Raw genomic sequence first — 19,542 nt, forward strand, 5'->3', positions numbered from 1 at the left:
TACATTTTCGAATCCAAGCCGAGGTTTTTAACAGCGGAGCTGTTTAAGGCCGAGGTAGAACCGTGCCGAGCGTTGATCAGCGCCAGCCACAGATGGTCGGAGACTGGCGAGAGAGCAGGTGCAGAGAGGGAAAGAAAGACAGACATAGAGCGAGAGAAATAAATAAATAAAACAAAATGAACTTTCTTGGCGAGGCGGGATTCGAATCCGGGTACACACGGTCCTGAAGGCATAGCCACTGCGCTATACGCCCACGCTTGCTGAACATGCATTTATGGGAACCACTATGGTTGCATTGTACCGACGATTGTAACACAACTTGTAACGCTATGGGTTATTGTAACGATTGTAACTCTATGGGCGAGAGAAAGAGAAAATGAGAGAGAAAAATAGAAAGGAAGGAGAGAGGGAGAAAGAAAGATAAAGGAGAGAGAGAGAGAAAGAGAAACAAGAGAGAGAGAGAGAGAAAAAACTATAAACTTTACTGGCGAGGCGGGATTTGAACCCGGGCACTCACGGTCCGAAGGCGAGCGTCATACCCACTACAGTATACACCCACGCCTGCAGAGCTCCGCTGCTTCATCAGATTTCACAAGCGTGGAGCCGGCTTAATTTTTTTTTTATTGCAGTGCTATAATCACTACGATTGTTGAACTGTGTGTATTATGGGAGCGCAAATTTCGCGCACTTTTGCCGGTTATCACATCACTCATTAATGCAGTTTAAATAACTAATAGGGGACGGCGAATGTTCGAAATTTCGAATGCGAATTGGATAATCTTAACTACTCCATTGGTATTCCTATCGAGATTTCACTTTTCGGAACTGTCAAATATTCGTTTCTTTTTGAGTACAGGAATGACCCAAGAACGCAGATCCAACGCAATGTTAGAATCTAAATCTTCAGGTAACGAGGTATCAGCAGTAGCAAACTGCATGAGCAATCGGCGACAGCTAACATCCCATGGCTGTTAGCTGTATGCGTCGCGAGGGCGTAGGCGATGTATGATGTTTTTAGAGGGCTGCAGAGCACTGATGAAAGTTATATGCAGTGGAAGTACGACACCTATCTAAATACAATTAGCGTAATTGATAAAGTCCATTCAGGAAAATTGGCCAATATTGGCCGATTATGGGCACATTCCCAGTGTCCCAATGTTGTCTATCTGCAAATATTACATATTCAATGAGGAACCGACAACGAAAGCCAAACGCCGAAGAAACAGCAAAGAAAGATTCGCTTTAACTAACAGCGGAGTAGGTTGGGCTATAGAGAAAAATCCAGACAAACACCTACCCACGTCTGGGGCGGTGGCATGCCATCTGGCAAACCAGGTATGCCATTCCATGCCTCTGGTGTGGGGGGAGGTCATCCTCGCCCCACCTCACATGGGAGTGCAAATCACGGCCCCAAAATTCAAAGTAAATCCACTTAGTACAAAATTCTTCTAGGGAGCCCTGGGCAGCCATTCTCGTCCAGAGTGACCTGAAGACCCAATTGAGCCTCCTCTACCAGGCGCGGCGCGGACTGAGGACCCACCCTCCGGCCCCCATATTTCTCCTGAATAAAGTTCTCTCTCTCTCTCTCTCGCTTTAAGACCTGTTCGAGTCTTCATGCAAACTGGGACATCTCCAACTTTTAAATTTGGAAAAGATATCTTTCCTTGACCCAGTACGCCTTCTGTATTCTAGAGCACAATGCTTAGAGTTAAGAGCAGTTACTATAATACTACTGTTAAAGTAATAATTTCAAGCGGGGCAAGGAAGTGGGATAATATACGAACAACTAAGTCATGCGTCAATGAATTCAGATGAATGACAATCGGGCAAGCGCCAACGTTTTTCATATTACGTCATTTTCTCAAAGGTGGCAATATAAATCCAGTTAGCGTTGCTATATTAAGGAAAGAGGTCCCAATCTATAGTCATCGACTAGGGGACCTCCTCCTTTATATTCTTGTTACTGACGTATGTTTAAAGATGAAATAAACTTCTTCTTAATAAGTGACGAAGAGAGAAGATAGTCGAGAGAGAGGTCTGCTTTTCCACGGCGGCGAAGTGTTGCTGCATGGCATATCTGTACAGCTGTGACGAGAAACTCCGAAGTTCGAAGACGCTGTCAAGCGGACAAGTGCCGCCATCACGCGGAGGCTCTATACACCAGTTTGACTTTTGGCGGCACGCTTGCGACAGGCGTTCACCAAAAGCCGACTATAACAGGAGGGGTCGGGGGGGGGGGGGGGGGGGGGGGGGGCATTCATTCCATTATGGTAGCTCGGTTTCACTCGACAATTCCACGGCGGCCCATTAAGCAAATGATGCGCGTATTTCCTCGTTATATATACGTGCAGGCAGGCAAGTGCTTGTAATTTATTTATAGTGCTTGGAAATAAAGAAAAAATGTTTTGCCTCCTATGTGCCTAATTATTTACATGGGAATAAGATAGAGGTTTTCATTAGATGACTGCTGTTTTGTTACCTTGTTGTATTCAAATGAAAAATTGAAGGCGCATAGTTCCGCATCGAAATATGAACTGTAGATTTAGCCTTTAACTTCCTTCAAAACAGGCAGAAATAAAATTCTATAATTTACTACACCCCCTGCAGCAATCATTAAACGAAAAATCAGTGTTAAATTATTAAGTTATTATTTAGGTAACGTTGATGCTTATGTTACGGGAATCGCGCAAAAATCTTGCCCACAAATTAAAGATCTCGTCTCACGCGAAAAGCCTACGCTCAGGTCGTTCGCTTTGCACTCGTTAAATGACGGTGACAATTTCTGTAAATACTTTACGCGCAGTTATGTAGCGTTATGCTTGTTGCTCGCATGCATTTTGAAATTTTCTGATGCTCTTTCTTTCACGACGAAATACAAGTTTTATTCTATCCGGCACCAGGGATGAATTTCTACATGACAACAAGAAGTTACTTTTACGAACTTGAACGATTGCCTTTCAACGTTTCATATGATCGAAAATTGCCGTTGGGCCAAAGGTCTGAAGACTTCGCAAACCTAGCGAGTGGTGTAGCCTAAAAATGCCTTCGAGTCTCAACGGTGAATTCTTGTCATACAAACGCAAAATTTATTATTGTGAACATAGATTTCAACGGCCTAGTGTAGCGCGTCTGACGTGTATATAATTGGATTGTAAAAAATGCACTCCAAAGAACAAGTCAAGATTCATAAACACGACCATCTGTGTGTCTACTTTTGACATGTTCCCAGTAATGTTGTCGCTTCCTTTGACTTTACAAGTTTACTTGTACAAGTTCCCGAGTTTGTTGAAGCTTTGTGAAGACGTTGTAGCGTATTAGGACACCAATACAAGCTAACGCCTTACAATGGGATTTAAGTGAAAAATCGGGTTAGTGTTCATTTTTTTAGTTTAGTGCCATAAACTTCAAAAACTTTTTTCAAACATATACGTTGTATTTGGTTGGTAATAAAGTGGTATGTTTTTCAAATAAACATAAACACGAAGACGAAACTAACAATCAAGCGGAAGATTATCACAGGATTGATATGAGAAAGCTCGCTTCAAAACGCCGTGAAATCTTAACTCAAGGAAATGCGAGACTACTTGAATAGTGTTACAACACCGTCAAACACGAAACGCTAAAGCGCGATGCCAAGACATATTGCGCAATGTCTGTTCTCTTGTTTTCAAACAGACTAGCCTATGCCAATTATTCTTACAGAAAGTGACACCAGGCAAAGTACGGCAGAGTGACATAAAACGCAACTTCCCCCACGACCTTCTATAAAAGGTGTAGAACGTTTTCGTTAACATTATTTCAAATAACTCCTCCATATTTCTGTTATTCTAGATTGACTGAACGAAAGCAGTAGCTTTAGTGCAATATATTTTAATTTTTGTTACAGTTGCAAGTTTTCCTACAATTCTCTGAAGGTAAAATTTCGGCCAACAGGTGGAGGTGTAAACTGGAGCAACATGGATGACGCGGCCTCTACACTAGACAACGTGAGTCTGTCGCACCTGCTGATGGTTAACGTGTGCACCTGCTTCCTGATGGTGTTCCTGATCTGGTACATGGACAACATCATACCCTGGGGTCCGGGCATCCACAAGCCACCATGGTTTCCTTTCCTGGTACGAACATTGCACACCATAATATTCGACGCCGCCCATGCCTTCATGGCCCTTTTTCGCCAGCATTCTTCATTGGTATCAACTACTCAACAACGGCGCTGGACGCTAAACGGATTACATTTACAATTTGCTCACTATTTTAACGTAAACTGAAGAAAATTCGTGGGCCTCTTAATGTCCATATTCAACAAATTAATACAAGGGTAATTATTCTGGTCGCAGATTGCAGAGGGATAACAGGGTCCCGTATGGTATGCAGGATTAGCATAAATCGTCGCTAAGGGCCGCACGAGCTTTTTCTGAGTAATCGGTATCGTTCAGAGGAGCTAATCTTATCATTCCGCAGGCGCTTATCAGACAACATGTCTTCGTCAATAGAATACCCTAAGAAAATAACGAGAACCGTATGCCCTAATTGCTAACTAAAAAAAACTGTCAAGTCTCTATTCTGCAAAAGCCATTTTCTGCTCAGCCATGGTTTCAGTACAGTTAATATTTATACTATAAACTTAGTTTTGCCGAATCTAATGCCTTATTCACGTGAATCGAGGACAAGCTTATCAGTTTGCTTTTCAGTAATATCAATCAATTTTTATGCACCACAGTTTTCTTCACGAATGGACAGCACCATCTTTTGTATTACCCTATTTTTACGAGGATGGCGCTTCACCGGGCATAAACCATAAGCTATTGTCTATGGCGCGTCTAAACCGGCATATTAAGAGCCAATGGACGATACGCGAAATTTCGTTAGCAGGCTTTCCCACACAGCTAACTAGCACTAACTAAGATGGCCACGTTCCAGCTAGTAGCACTGTTAAACCGGAGATACGCGTTTTCAAAGCTTTGATGGTGCGAGGGAGGGAAGGCATTGGGAATGGTGTCAGCAGCCCGCATGTTGACACCCTCATTACGATTCTAAGCCGAGGTCGGCCATCGTGGTTAGGTCGAAGTAGTTGTGTGGGAAAGCCTGTTTACGGAATGTCGCGCTTCATTCATATTAGCTTCATTGCAATATTCGCAGCACACCAGTAAAAGCAATGGCATTGTTGTATACTAATCATTTTCTCCACCACGTAATACAGAATGTTGCACAAAAATATCCTGACCACGTTAGGGCGTATAGCCACACCTGACATCAGCATGCACGAGGTAGCCGACAATGCGCGCTAATGCACTTATCCAACTTGTCGTGTTGTTGTTGCCTTTCTGCGCCCACAGAAAAGCTACTGGATTCCTCAGCCCACGAAGAATGTCAAGAGCCGGTTAAACGCGGACCCAACATTGTTCGAATCGGACCCAGAAGATCTCATTCCTGCCATACAAGTCACCAATCTCAAAAAGGTACAGAATAGCTTGTTGTTGCACTAGGTGTGTACCTAGTGAGAATCAAGGAGGTCCTTGGTGAGCATCTCTTCGCACTTGTGCGCGAACGGTACGACACGATTTAAAGCCAGGCATACAGCAAAGAATCGATGGTGCAACTACGAAAATTGTGCTTGCTTCTAAAAGAGAGGATTGCACTGCGAGATTCATCTGATAATCTATGACATGCTTCGGGTCACCTTGGTGCCTCAAGCCTTGCGATACAGACATCAACGCTAAAGACTAATACGAAAGGCCTAAACTGCACAGGTTATTCCACGGCGCTTCACTTACACATACAATCTCAGGTCATGAGTTGCTCAAAAGCCAAGCAAACTTTCACCTTCGGTGTAAATTAGGAGAGCACTAATGACTGTTTTCTAGTGTTGTCATCTATATATAATTATACATTCGTATACATAACCTACCTATTCGCAATTTCTTGCAGTTCTATCGCAACTTTCTGTTGCAACACATCAACCTGAAAATCTTCCGCCACCAGATCACCGTGCTTCTCGGTCCAGGCGGATCCGGTAAATCAACTATGATCAAGATGGTTACAGGCACGTTCCTTTCACTGCAGTTTCTTCATTCTCCCTGAGTGGAACTATTCCAAGAGTGGTTGCTCCCCACCGCGATGCATCTCGTGACTCGGTTACAGCGTTCTCGACAGTTGGTGAGAGGCGATTATACCACGAAGGCGTGCGCGGAAATTTATCATTACCAAGCTATCGTGCCACGTATGTGCCGTTAGCATACAAGGTAAGTTTTACGACATAGCGCTGGAGATTATGTTGTTAAAATATTGAAATTCAGGCGCTTCAGTTTTTTCTAGTACCTCTTGAAATGTCAGGTATACTTCAGAAGTATACCCTTAACCCTCTCGCTGAGACAGAAGTGAGTATACGAAGCTTAAGAGGAGGATTTAGCGTATGGCCAACTCTTGTTTCCTTATTCAGATACATGTTAAACGCATAAATATTTTCAAAACAACCGCTGGAACAATTTGAATTTGTTTCATTTGAGATTTTAGCAATACTATAAAGCACAATTTGAATTTTTCAACTTGCATTTCCAAAGAAAAATACTGTAAATTGGTAAGTACTAAGAAAAGAAAAGCAATGTTTACAAATCCGTAACGTTGTACCTGAAACCACATAGCTCAGTACTGAAAACTGCATCCCTTGAGCATGTAAAGCTGGCCATTGCAATATATGAGCTTACAGATTACGCGAAATTGTTAAAATTCGTACGGCAGTTTAGCATGAGTCCTACTCACAAGTTAGTGGTACATCTCAGAGTGGTGTATACTACATCAATTTGCTCACTTCAGATATTTTACTAGGCTGGAATTTACAGATGTGATATCGTTTTTTTTTTTTGTTTTTTTTGCTATCGAGTAAGTCGTAAACGAGAACTTTTCGTTTTCTGAAGTTTGTGAGATTGGAAGCTTGTCAAAAAAGTCATGCCATAAATTGAAAATCCACCTACTACAGTTGTTGAACTTTAGCTTTTTCTTTTAAACGCAACGCAACTCCACAAATTATGTGCCGTGGTTGCCGCGAAAATTTCTTCGTTCAAATGATTTAGATAGTAACTCCCGAACTAAAGCTTCTTTTTAACATATGCCCGATACACACAGCTTTCATTTGTTGCGTCTCCTCACGTCATCGGCGTCTGTCAGGAGAGAGCATTTCCTTGCTGGTTTCTTTTTAAAAATGGGACTTCGCCAACGTTAAGAGCATCGGCCAACGTCGCCGGCATCCTGTATTTGAGAGAAAACAGGCGAGGAAGCGCCGTCTTCTGGCGGACGCCGGTGCCTTGACGGTGACGGGACGGGACGAAGCCGATGATGGCTGTGTGTTTCAGGCTTTACAGTCATCCTGCAATTGACTTCTCACAGGAGCGTTGCTTGAGAAGTTCCCGAACCTATCCGCGCAGGCCTAGTGCATCCATCGAGCGGTCAGATAATTGTGGACAACTACGATGTGGTGCTGCACACGGAGGAGGCCCGCGAGCGCATCGCATACTGTCCCGCTAAAGACGTGCTCTTCGAGGAGCTTACCGTCGAGGAACACCTGCTCTTCTTTGCCATGGTGAGGCCCTCCAGGCAGTGCTCTGATTTTGTAACACCGGCATGTTGTGCCGTGAGATGAGACGGAATGGGAGGAGCAAACCAGTCAGCCCTGTGTTGTGCCACAGCGCCGACAGTCGCGTATTGAGCATTGTTTAGCATTGTTTAGCATTTATTTGTTTCATTCTTACTGCTCCGTCGAAAAAAAAACTGTTCTGCCGTCTATAACAGAGTTTTGGGCAATTCTTTACGGAAAGGTCTATCTCGTACAGGCAGCGCCCAACCAAGAAAGCATACCTATAAGAAAATGTACAACACTGGTAACACCTCCATCGTGCCTGTGATGTCTTCGCTTGATAACAAATTCTGCACTCATGCCTCCTCTCGGGGAAAAAAAAAACACTCGCGTTCAGTATAAAAGCAGTGTTATCGGCTGAAGTACGGTTTAACTGACTCTCGTGGTCAATGCCTGGTTGTAAACCATGTCTCGACGTACGCTGTACCGCAGCTCAAGGGACTGGGTATGAACAAGATTCGACCGGAGATCAACCTGCTGCTCACGGACATCCAGATGTCCGCGTACATGAGCTACCGGCCCTCGACCCTGTCGGACGGAATGAAGCGACTGCTGTGCGTAGCCATTGCGCTCCTGGTTGCGTCTAAGGTGAGCTGAAATAACACCAGAGAAAGCTACCCTTTCTGATGCTGAGGTATTTATTTCCGATTCCTAGCATGAAAGCGTGTGTGGAAATCTGAACCCGCGTGGACGCGCTACACCATAATTGCCTACAAATTGATGGAATTGGAATCCTTCGGCTATCTTGGCAAAAAAAAAAAAAAGTTGTACATTGCGCACTCCAATTCATTGCGAATGCCTTGAAAAAACGATTCCTGTTGAGTTGTTCACTGTACCGAATCCAAAGTGAGGATTTGGCCGGAAGGTCACAAAAGCAAAGGTGATAATATACTACAATGACGCAGTATTCTTTTAGATTTTGCGCAAAATAGAATACAATAGCTTGAAGGTAAAAATTAGGTCCCTTTGCATCAACATGTACGTGACATTTCTTGTACTGCCCACCAAATTCAGTCCGCGCCGCTTCTAGCGAAACTGAAAATTGTAATCGGTGAAAGATTAAAGTCGCCGACATTTTTTTACATTTCCTTTACATTTGTGAAAAAGTGCGAGGAGACACCAAACACACATAATGGGCAGTGCGTGTAACAGCGTCATTAGCGTCGCGCCGTCCTCCAACTGTCACATGACACAACTGCTGCGCGTACGATATGATGAAACAATCGAGCTTAAATATGCAATTGCGCTGGCGGATTAGGACGCAAATGTTCAGCTATTACGGACGTAGTTTCACTACTGGGGCATTTGACGAAGTGTTGCCGCTACCACGGAAAGAATCTTCGTTTACGTACTAGATCAGCGTTGTTAGTATGGCGCAGACTACGAACAAACCAGATCTGAGTGGTCATTGTGCATGGAACGTTTCAATCAAACCATGGCTTATAGTCAAGAGTTGAACAAAAACTTGATTTTTCAGGTGTACCACGTTACAAAAAGTGAGAAATTATGGTCAGTGACCAAATGGAAAATATTACTTGACTTATCGGGACCCGTACAAGTTCCCGAAGGAGGCATTCTGAGCAAAAAAAAAAAAAAAAAACCGCATGCGCTTCGAAACGTCAAATATTATCCTATCTTTCATTTTGCCAGGGAACCTAGTTAACTTTTTGTACAAAGCTGCTTCTTCGCCGCCGTAATCGAGGGCTCCGGGTTTATTTCGACACCCCTGGTTTCTTGAACGTGTGCCCAAAAAAGCTTCGATATACTTTGATTATGCATTCCGGCCGGTTAGCCCGGTAGAAAATAAGCAAGAGTCACGCGCGGCGCTGTAGCGACTGACAAATTATTCTATACATGCGGCTGGCACTCGGCTTCCAAGTGCGCTATTGGAAACTGGGTCTATTGGAAAATATGCGGGGGATGCTGTTTCAGTGCAAGATCATGGTCTTCGACGAGCCGACGGCCACCATGGACCCGCACAGTCAGCGCGAGGTGTGGGAACTACTGCTCAAGGCGAGGCGCCACTGCTGCATCCTGCTGACCACGCAGAACCTGCACGAGGCCGACGTGCTGGCCGACAAGATCGGAATCATGAACAAGGGACTGCTGTGGTGCTGCGGCTCCCCGGACTTCCTTCGAGAGCGCTTCCGCGCAGGCTACAGCATCCGCATCACCAAGGAACCCGGATGCGACGCGGCCGCCATCGAGGCACTGCTTCGGCGCCACGTCCCACATGCGGTCCTCAAGCAGGACTCGAACTTTGAGGTCCAGTACGCGGTAGGGGTCAACCCGGGCAGCCGACGCCTGACGGCCATGTTCAAGGAACTGGACCGTGAGCGGGAGAACCTCAAGATAGGAGCAATGAGCGTCGCCATGTCGTCCCTCGAGGAGGTTTTGGACAAGGTGCGTTCCTCATGGCCCGTATTTAAAAAAAAAACATGTTTACGCAACGATTGTTCGCAAGACAAAATTATAGACATTCATGAGGATGAACGCATTATTAGCGGAGACAGCTGTCCAATGGCAAAGAACACTTACGGACAAAAAATCTTTGGGAATTCGTCACCGAATGTGCAGAAATGCGAGCCGATTAGTGTAGCAACGTGAAGGGTAAAAAATCAAATCCCCTTTCTCAAAGAAAAGATGGTTGAACGCCAAGTTTTGTCCCATGCAAACTGAATCAAGGTCAAAGTCCAAAGCCAACGACCTCGCAATGAACCCAAGACATGCTGAGCGACCCGATGCGATGCATATGTGATTTGATTGCTTGTTTGGGATTGTATTTTTCGAACGATGAAGTTGAATGAAGACACATTTCGTTAAGTTGCATAGCCTTTATTATTGCGATAGCAATTATATGGACACTTCAACCGGATTTCTGCCGTCGGCATCGCCTTTGCCATGAGGTTCCGTATAGATTCCACGGGCGATAAAATCGTCGTCGCGCGCCGTATGCGCGAACGAAAGAGCGCGGGGAACGCGGGCGCTATCACGGAGAGCGAACGCACGGCCGAAAGCAAACGCGACCGTCGCGCGAAAGGTCGTGGGGGTATGCGAGGGAGGAAGGCGGGGCGACGCTGTGCTCCGGCACCAAAGGCGCATCTCGCAATCGGGCGTAAGGGGAACTTGCCACTTAATCTCCCACACGAAAGCAAGAAAGCGGGAAGGCAGCGCGAGAGGGAGGGGGGGGGGCAGCCTCTTCTGCCGTGCGCTGCACCCGCAGGTGACCCATGGTTACGACCAGGAATGCTTTGCGTGGCGCACGTAATTCAATGCAGATATATAAATTTCATCTAGGTAGCGTGCCGTTGAAGTTCCCGTTGCCCTTATCGGCACAACTGCGAATGTAAACTGTAGTGTTCCCGATACGTATGTCGTGCGTAGTTGTTCTATTGTGTGCGCAAATGCGCAGCCGTTGATCTGTTGTGTGCGCAGATAGCTTCATTTTTAAGTTGGCTTTCCTGCAGTGCGTTTTCGGCGCTCATGGACGAATCAGTGAGACACATATAGAAAGCTTCGCTTTAAAATTGTTGAGTGATAAAGTGCAGTTTTCTTCCCGGCTTACTATAGTTCAAGTTGTTGATTTACATAAATGGAATGTCCATTATTGTATTTTTATGTGTTCACAAAGACATAAAAGTGCAAAATGAACCATGTTTGGAACAAATTATAAATTTGTACTCTTTACAAAGTCACTGCAACGAAATAAAATATTTATCGTGTTGTTTGTTCCAAAATCACGATCTAGGGGTCATGCGGAATAATTTGTATCACCTGCGGTTCTTTAACTTGCACCTAAATCTAAACACACGAGTATTTCTGCATTTCGCCTCCATCGAAGTGCGGCCGTTGCGGCCGGAATGAAACCCGTGACCTCGCGCTCAGCAGCATGACCCCATAGTCACTGAGATGCCACAGCGGGTAAAGTCATTGCAATGCCATTTCGTGGTTAAAGGATTGCAACCGATGGCGGAAATGATTCGCAATTTTGAAAACAAGTGCATGAAAATGTAACTGGTTAAAGTTGCGAAAAAATAACCAAGTGGCCTATGTTCAGCCGCAACATTCCTATTAAAATGCTAAGCAAAGAAATGAAGCGACTATATCCACACTGCCTTTTTCGAAATGCTTTTTGTTCCATGAGAGAAAATAATTTATTCCTTTGAGTTGAGACGTTGCGCGCTTACCCGGCTTGTCCATGAAATGTTATCTTTAAAACGTGCCACCTATGCGTTCAACAATCAGAGAACTAGAGGCTCTCTACTGTGTTGTGCACTTGCAATAATCCGAATGGGGTCATATAACCTAGCGACTGCTGTCAATGGGTATCTATAGGTGACCCACGACCCAAGCTTCCACACGGGCGTCGACACTGAAACTCCGCGGCTGAGCGACCAGAACTACGTGTACAAGCCCCTCAGCGCCCCTGAAAGGAGGACGTGCCCACGCCAACTGGCATGGCTACTCAAGAAGCGCTTCTACGTCTGGCTCCGGGACTGGCATCCACCCGTTGTACGTTGACCACACCCAGAGTCTCTCTCGCGTGTCAAGCATGTCTGTACTGTCCAGAAAGTAACGTGTGATGCTTGCACAAACCTGGCTATAGGTCGCGTTTAAGATGCAGACGACGCGATTTTGACCCGTCGGGCGAATTAAACGCTAGTCCATTAGGCTGAGTGAACGTAGTGTCGCGGTGTTTCAACGCCTCAGAACGGGGAAAGGTTAGTCGGAACAACCCGTCCAACAAACCGCATATAAGTATGAACGGTTTAGCTTCGGTCGGCGCTTAATTGACACTCACGGCCTATGCTGCGTCCATGTCTCTTCGTCTTGAAAAGCGCTGACGGTGAAGCGTCGGTGAGCCCCCCCCCCCCCTCCCTCTAATTTTCTTGCTAAGCCTTTCGCTCCTCGGCGTCGCAATCTCTCTTCTTCGGTCAGCACCCGAGCTCCACTTTGAAACACCTTCTCGTGTTTCTGGGGGATACAGGGCTGGTGTCGAATCTGTAATTTGCGCCCCCTGCCTGCCCCCGTCAGCCATGGGTCCTGAGAACGTGACGACCTTCCCTTTCTTCTCTCCTATATACCCCGTCTTTTCTCAAAGGCGCTGATCCGTGTTTCCTAAAGGGCTGCGGAAGATAGCGCATGTTCGTCTCCACAATCTCTATTTCTCTTTCTCTCCCTTTACAATGCATACGTAGCCCAGTCAGCGCGTGACTGCCTCCACACCCCCACCACATTTTGTTCTCCTTTAGCTCACAGTTTTCGGCAGCCCATTTGACAGGTGACGAACACTTAGACGCTATGTACACTCGCCCTCGCCGCAGGTCCGTTGGGTGGTTCCCATGTGCGTGCTTCTGATGGCGACCTATTTGCAACACCTGTTCACCGAGGATGAGATCTTGTCGGCCGACTTCTACAAGGACCGTCTGTTTTACTCAGTCAGGCATCTGCACGTGCCGGCGCAGGGCTTCATCGCCGCCAATAGTAGCACCGACCCCGTGGTACGCCACCTCATGAAGCTTTTCGCCGAAGAGGAAGTCCATCTAGTCGACATCGGCGCCGAGCACACCAACACGCGCCTCCTAGAGTACGCCGTCGAATACCCGAGGTCTTACAACTACCGTATGCTCTTTGGCACCGTCCTCGTAGAAAACGCTACGGTTTGTACCTTATCGCTGGCTGTTTTGCGCACGTTCTTTTCTACGTCGGGTTCGATCATTCCTGCCACGCGCTTATTGACCAGCCATGGTGCCTCACGCCTGGCTCATGCGGCTCACCACGACGTTGCGGGGTTCAATACTGTCTAAAGCGACCACATTTCCATGGGATGAAACGCGAAAACGCTCTTGTATTAACCTCTGAGTTAACAGGTCACATTAAAGTCAACTAGGAATATTGAGGAGGGTAGGCAGAGGGGGGGTTACAAGTATTACCGGGAACTCCATCAATCACCGTATTTTTGGTGCTATAGTCCGCACCTGGCGTAGAGTCCGCAAGGACGAACTCCAACTGAAAGTGGGTTCTGTCGCTTGTCTGCGAATAGTGTACACTAGGTAAGCAAAAATTTATTGTCAACCAGTAAAAGCATGAGTCCTGCATTAGGCTGCATATACAGGAGTCAATTATAAAAGCCGTAAAAATCGTTCTAGTCGGGGCTCTCAGAACAAAAGTTAAGCATGTCAAATTTGACGAACGGTTCCTGACTGTCTTCGTCACCTTCAGAATCTTTAGTTCTTACACACGCTCGACTACACTGAGCTTGAACAATGCGGTGAAAGCTCTTCGTCATTTCGGGGCCATGACCACTTATGTTTTGCCCATATATGAGGTCACCTATAAATGCGTTGCGCATTTGGAAACCAGGTGCCAGTATGAGCTGGAAACAATGCTCGTTCACAGCGACAATGATTGCGGAGCTGATTTCGCTGGGTGATTTAGCCCGGACAAAAATTTGCGGGCGCAGTCTGGCCTTGGTTTTGTCTAACGCGCCTCCTATCTTAGAAAATGAAATCATGTACGGTCCGCGCACATACATAGTCTACACCCTGCGAAATTTCTAGATTTAGACTTGTGCTGTCACCGGATTATGGTCAGGGTACATATTTATAGTATAGCCAGATAGGGTACATTTTATCAAAGCATCCTTGTTGCTCTTTAGCATGCTAACACTTCGAGTGAACCAGAGAGTACTTCACTTAAAGACGCAGGGTTACCCGATGCTCAACGAAGCCTCCCGCAAACGTGGCTTAGGTGTCGCATGAGACTCCGCCATTTTGGATGGCTGACAGCCTGCGTAGTCGGAGACTTCGGCGACGCCTAGCAATTTAATCTCTCCATTATTTAACCAAACATATTTTGCATTGGGAGCGTCTGCATTTCTAGATAATTATGCGTGACGCCCAGGTCAGAAGGTTTCTACGAAGTGTTGTTCAAGTACAGGCGAGCAAACGCAAACAGCAATAAGGGCCAGGACAGCAAAAGCAAACCACTGATTCCGAGAACTGAAAGTGCGTTTGTTCATCTTGCGTTCGTTCATGTTCAAGATGAACGGAAGCCAACTAGTACAATTTCTCACTATACGTAAAGTGCGTGCTTGTCGGGATCTGCCAGTCATGAATTCTAGAATGCAAACCCTTTCCGCACATTTCCCGAACAAAACAGGGAAGGGATGTAAGTAATCATGACGGCTCACCCCGGAAAACATTGCATGCACCGCGGCCGCACTGTCGCCGTGTTTCGGTGCGCACGGACGTTCATTTCTTCACGGCATTCTTCCACGCGTATACGTGGCTGACCTAATTGGCGGTCAACAATCGTTGTTGGCCTTTGCGCTTCTGCCCCGTAGGTTAATATTGTACAGCGTGCACAGATTAACTGCCTCGTGAATTTCACACAATTAGCGGAAGGCGTTTTGAGCGATGGCAATTTTACGAGTAGTAGTTAAGGGAAAGCGACTATGGCAGCTGCAGACTGAGCTGGACTGCCGTTCCGTCTTTGTCGCCAGCCCGTGCTGTGGTTCAACGGCCAGTGCCCGCATGCAGCGCCACTCATCGTCAACCTGTACCACTCGGCGATCCTGCGCAACATCACGCGCAGGCCAACGGCGCGCTTCCTCCTCTACAACCACCCGTACAACAACGAGACGGCCGCTGAGCGCCACAGCAGCGGCGACAATGGCGACAGCGAGAAGCAGGACTTGCAGGTACAGGGTTGCCAACAGGGCATGATCTTGTGGCGAGGTCCCCGTAGAACTTAGTAAGTGGTAAGCTTCAGGACCTTCATTCCGGAAAAAAAAAGTAAAAGTTGTTACGCTACAACTGGTCGGGGCAGATACCGGTCAATCATGACGTCAGACATTAGTGATGGCCGGCCGGCCCATCGCAAACATGTACTACTCACGAGTGAAAGGCTTTGAGAATTCGCCCCCAGACTGACAACATTGACGAAGAGCCGGGACGTTTGTCGAGTTTGGCGACCAGTGCTCCGTTTACCGCAATAGTTTAGTTGGTGGTAGAATAGCATGTGCGATGGTAACATTGCGGATTATTAGTAAGGCATAATTACTCGCGCTAGGCTCACTAGGGTGCATGATTATGCCAAATGGAAAAATTCCTACCTGTATAGGTAACTAAATTTAAATGGAAGGATGACGTCCGCGCTTAATGTTCTTCGTTGTCAATCGTAGGTTTCTTTTTTCACTTATATTAAATATGAAGCTTTAAAAAGGTTTAAAAAGTGGCATAAATCTTACGCAATTGATACCATTGTTAATTTTCGCAGTCATTCCTAGTTGCTGATAGTATATATTGTATTGCGATTAGTTTATGGGTTATAATTATACTTCGATAATCTATGCAATTAGTTATAGTTCAGTAATTCAAGTTTTAAGGTAGACATTTGTTTCGGGAATGAGTGTGATCGCAACAGTTGCACAGCACTCTCTACCACCGTATTTTTTTTCTTGAAGCATGCTATAAGTTAGGTGAAATACCCACAACATAAAAAATAATATAATTAACAAAGTATAAATACTGCATCGGAGACGCAGCCGCAGTGGGTTACGTGGAACCTCTTGTGCGTGCTGCTAAAAGTGCACAGGAACTATAGGTACAGAAATAACGTAACCAAATATACAAGTGACATTTATTCACGCATTACCAATGCATTATCTTTACGCATGCATTACGCATTACCATTACGCATTACCAATGGTTAACTTCTGATTAAGCTAGTGGGGTTCCTACGGTGTAATCTTGAAATCGCGCTCGCTGCCTATTCACAGTGAGTCCGCCGTAGTCATAGATGGCTGGCGCGAATCGGTATCCCTCTGCCTGGCCGCTCGAGTCTCTTCGCGCCATTTCTGGACCCTACGTGTTAAGCGCCGAGGCGCCATAGCCAAGCAACGGTCACATTTCTGGAACAATTTGCATACTTGTAAGCCTTTTAACTCCTAATGAGCACAGGTTTGAGTTTGATGGATTATATATATATATATATATATATATATATACTATTACTGAGAGAGCTCTCTCAGACGTGATCATGCCCGCTCGGATCGAGAAACGTTCTGCCGAGCTATGCCTCTCTAAACTGCCGAGCGAGGCGCTAAATTTAGCTCCGATTGCGCAAGATAGACAATTGTGTATGGCAAATAACAATATCATGTAAAATATTACAATATAGTATCTAGAGAAGCCATATAAGTAATGGCTTCTCTCCTCTATACAACGATACCAAAGTAAGGCGCGTGGGTAGCAGGGTTGCAAAGATATCCGCGATAACAGTATTGCGTGTTTTCATTACATGTAGTTTTAGCAAGCGACCCCCTATGCTGAACGAACTGAAAGACGTATCACGCGAAAATATGCTTCGGGAGAACCATGAATTGTGAGGATCTGGTTTCAGTAATGCTTTATTTGCGTAGGCGTGACCATTTAAAAAAAAAACCACGTTCAAGACAAGCCGAAACTTTCATATATATATATATATATATATATATATATATATATATATATATATATATACCCATGATAACACAGCGCCCTTTAGTAGACTCGCATACAGTGTCGCCACGTAATACTGGGGTTACGTGACCGTCCCCGTGGAGTTCGTGAAAACACTACCAGGTGGTTAATCTGGCGCCGCCATCTAGCGAGTTTCTTAAGTGGCATTGCGACACCACGAGCGTTCCGTGGTATAAAAGGCCCGGCTTGCCCTAAACGTATTTCATCTCAAACATGCCATGGCAGCACGACTAAATATTCCTTGGCATTGCAAGGCTTCCTTCTTCCATAATAAACTTTACATCACAGTTTTCTCACATATAATGAGGCAAGTAAACGAAGAAAACATGCGCCTGCTTTTGAAACCGTAGCACAACGAGCGCAGACCACGACTTTGTCTTCGCACGTTGACCGGAGTACTTAATGTTCATTTGTCTAGTTGCTTGTTGTTTGGTCGTTCGCAAAGCACATTTCTGTAGTAGAATATTAGCACTGCCTATGTGGCCCCTCCCAAGTGTGACATAGTATATCCGAAGCAACAGTTTGCTCTGCAAGAGCCGTAAGTTCTTTCGCATTTCTCGTGCAACACTTCCACCCCTTCATCTCCATTGAAATGACCGCGCAATGGTTGGTAATTGACACTACTACCTGCAGGTGCTGCTACAGAGCAAGATTTTTTTCGCCGGCGTACCACTCAGCGCCGACACCCTGCTCGTTGAAGTGCTCATGGGCATATTCACACCGCTGGCGCTGTGCTTCCACGCGGCCAGCTTTGTGGTGTACCCGCTTGCCGAGCGCCGCTCCAAGTTCAAGCACCTGCAGATGATGACAGGCGTGTCCGGCGCCGTCTACTGGCTCAGCAACTTCATCTTCGACACCCTGATGGCCGCCTCCTGTGCCGTGATCTTCGTGCCCATCATCTGCTTCAGCCACAGATACTTCCACAAAGCCGAGTACATAGGTGACAACAGCCCTCCTCGCTGTCGGCCAAGTTGACTTCTCGATGCGCAAATCGCCTTTGAGCCTCTCGCGGCGAATTCTGATGTGGAAGATTCGGAGCAGTTCAGGAGCAACATTCAATGCCCTTTTATTGGAGCGGCACTGTCCCACTGGTAGACTGGGAGTGCCGGCTATGTATTTCAGTGGCACATCGGGATCACCTGTCGAGCCAAGATTCCTCAAGGAGCAGCCGAGATATCTCAAGCAAAATCAGTGCAGTGGGTCGGAATGAAAAGATATTGAGTAAACGCTAGACTAATTCTGATTATGTACCTCTGTCATAGTGACGAATGTGGACGCGTTGCTCTGCACTTGAAAGCCGTACATGCAATGCGCACTTGATTACCCGCTCTGATTCCGCCACTGCAATTTGGCGCCAGTCGCAGGTCCACTGCCAAATCCAAGCAGCTCGGTGCTCTCGAGCTCCCCAGTGGCTATAATGTACTATTTCTGAGGGTGAGGTCCTCAGTTATATTTAAAGTGCCATGGCCGCATTCTAATAGGGTGCAAATAAAATATTTGAGCGGATGTTTCACCCTGAACCGTCCACCACAGCGTCTATGATAACGTTTTGCCTTTCGGATGTTAATACCCTAACAATCAATCAATAAACCAATTGTTAATTGGCGCAATTTCATTTCTGTGAAGCCCCTTGCAGGCACGAGGGACGGCTATCGGTGTTAACGTGAACAATCAGGTTCTGGCCCAAGGCCGATTTCCCTTTCCGGATGGATATAAAACGTAGAAATTTATTTAGGCAGACGCGGCGTAGTTGGAACCATGTGCGGCGATTTTTTAACGCAACACGCAACACAGGTTATAGTGAGCAATTATTTCAAAAATGTGACCTGAGTGAACTTGGCAGAGACCCTACCGCATACAAAGCCTGTCATGCGCCGTAGGCCAATGTACCGTTGCCTTCGTTTGATGCTAGGTCAAGTGGGTACGCAGGTGTCACCAGCGCTATGTGCCCCCTGAGAGCAACCTGGACTGCGATGTTTGGACATAACACGTCTTTAGCGCTTTACGGTAAACATCCCTGAAACGAGATGCTCCTTGGAATACTTTGCTGCAGTTGTCTCGTGCATGGTCGTCAATTTCAGGGTATTAGTTGGTGCATTTGGCTATAGTTGTATACGGTCGAGCAATGATGTCACAATATATTGCGGTAGAATGTGAACCTTGGTGCAGTCCCAATATGAGTCGCACACTTTTGCCACTCTCTTGCAGCGATGCTGGTCCTACTCTTCGTGGCGCATGGCATCTCCATGGTGCCTTTCTGCTACGTGGCGTCCACGCTATTCAGAGACAGCTCATTCGCCCTCTCCATGATGGTCATGTTCCTCTTCTTTGTCGGTGCGTTTGCTCCTTTGTTCTCGCCCCTCGTGCTTCGAGACGGCGTTACTGCGA

At 46.1% G+C, this 19,542-nt stretch overlaps 1 protein-coding gene across 1 annotated transcript in view; it reads left to right on the plus strand.

Moving 5' to 3' along the window:
• The window catches only part of LOC119456795 (ATP-binding cassette sub-family A member 17-like), a 59,381-nt gene that overhangs the window by 31,345 nt on the left and 8,494 nt on the right, over positions 1-19,542 (plus strand). The window contains exons 8-18 of the mRNA XM_049669077.1: positions 3,934-4,115; positions 5,337-5,459; positions 5,929-6,043; positions 7,401-7,576; positions 8,063-8,218; positions 9,563-10,033; positions 11,966-12,142; positions 12,955-13,290; positions 15,135-15,332; positions 17,788-18,094; positions 19,363-19,488. Of these exons, the coding sequence (XP_049525034.1) occupies positions 3,934-4,115; positions 5,337-5,459; positions 5,929-6,043; positions 7,401-7,576; positions 8,063-8,218; positions 9,563-10,033; positions 11,966-12,142; positions 12,955-13,290; positions 15,135-15,332; positions 17,788-18,094; positions 19,363-19,488 (2,367 nt within the window). The remainder of the gene's footprint in view (positions 1-3,933; positions 4,116-5,336; positions 5,460-5,928; positions 6,044-7,400; positions 7,577-8,062; positions 8,219-9,562; positions 10,034-11,965; positions 12,143-12,954; positions 13,291-15,134; positions 15,333-17,787; positions 18,095-19,362; positions 19,489-19,542) is intronic.

Source organism: Dermacentor silvarum, chromosome 6, assembly GCF_013339745.2.
Source record: "Dermacentor silvarum isolate Dsil-2018 chromosome 6, BIME_Dsil_1.4, whole genome shotgun sequence".
NCBI lineage: Eukaryota > Metazoa > Arthropoda > Arachnida > Ixodida > Ixodidae > Dermacentor > Dermacentor silvarum.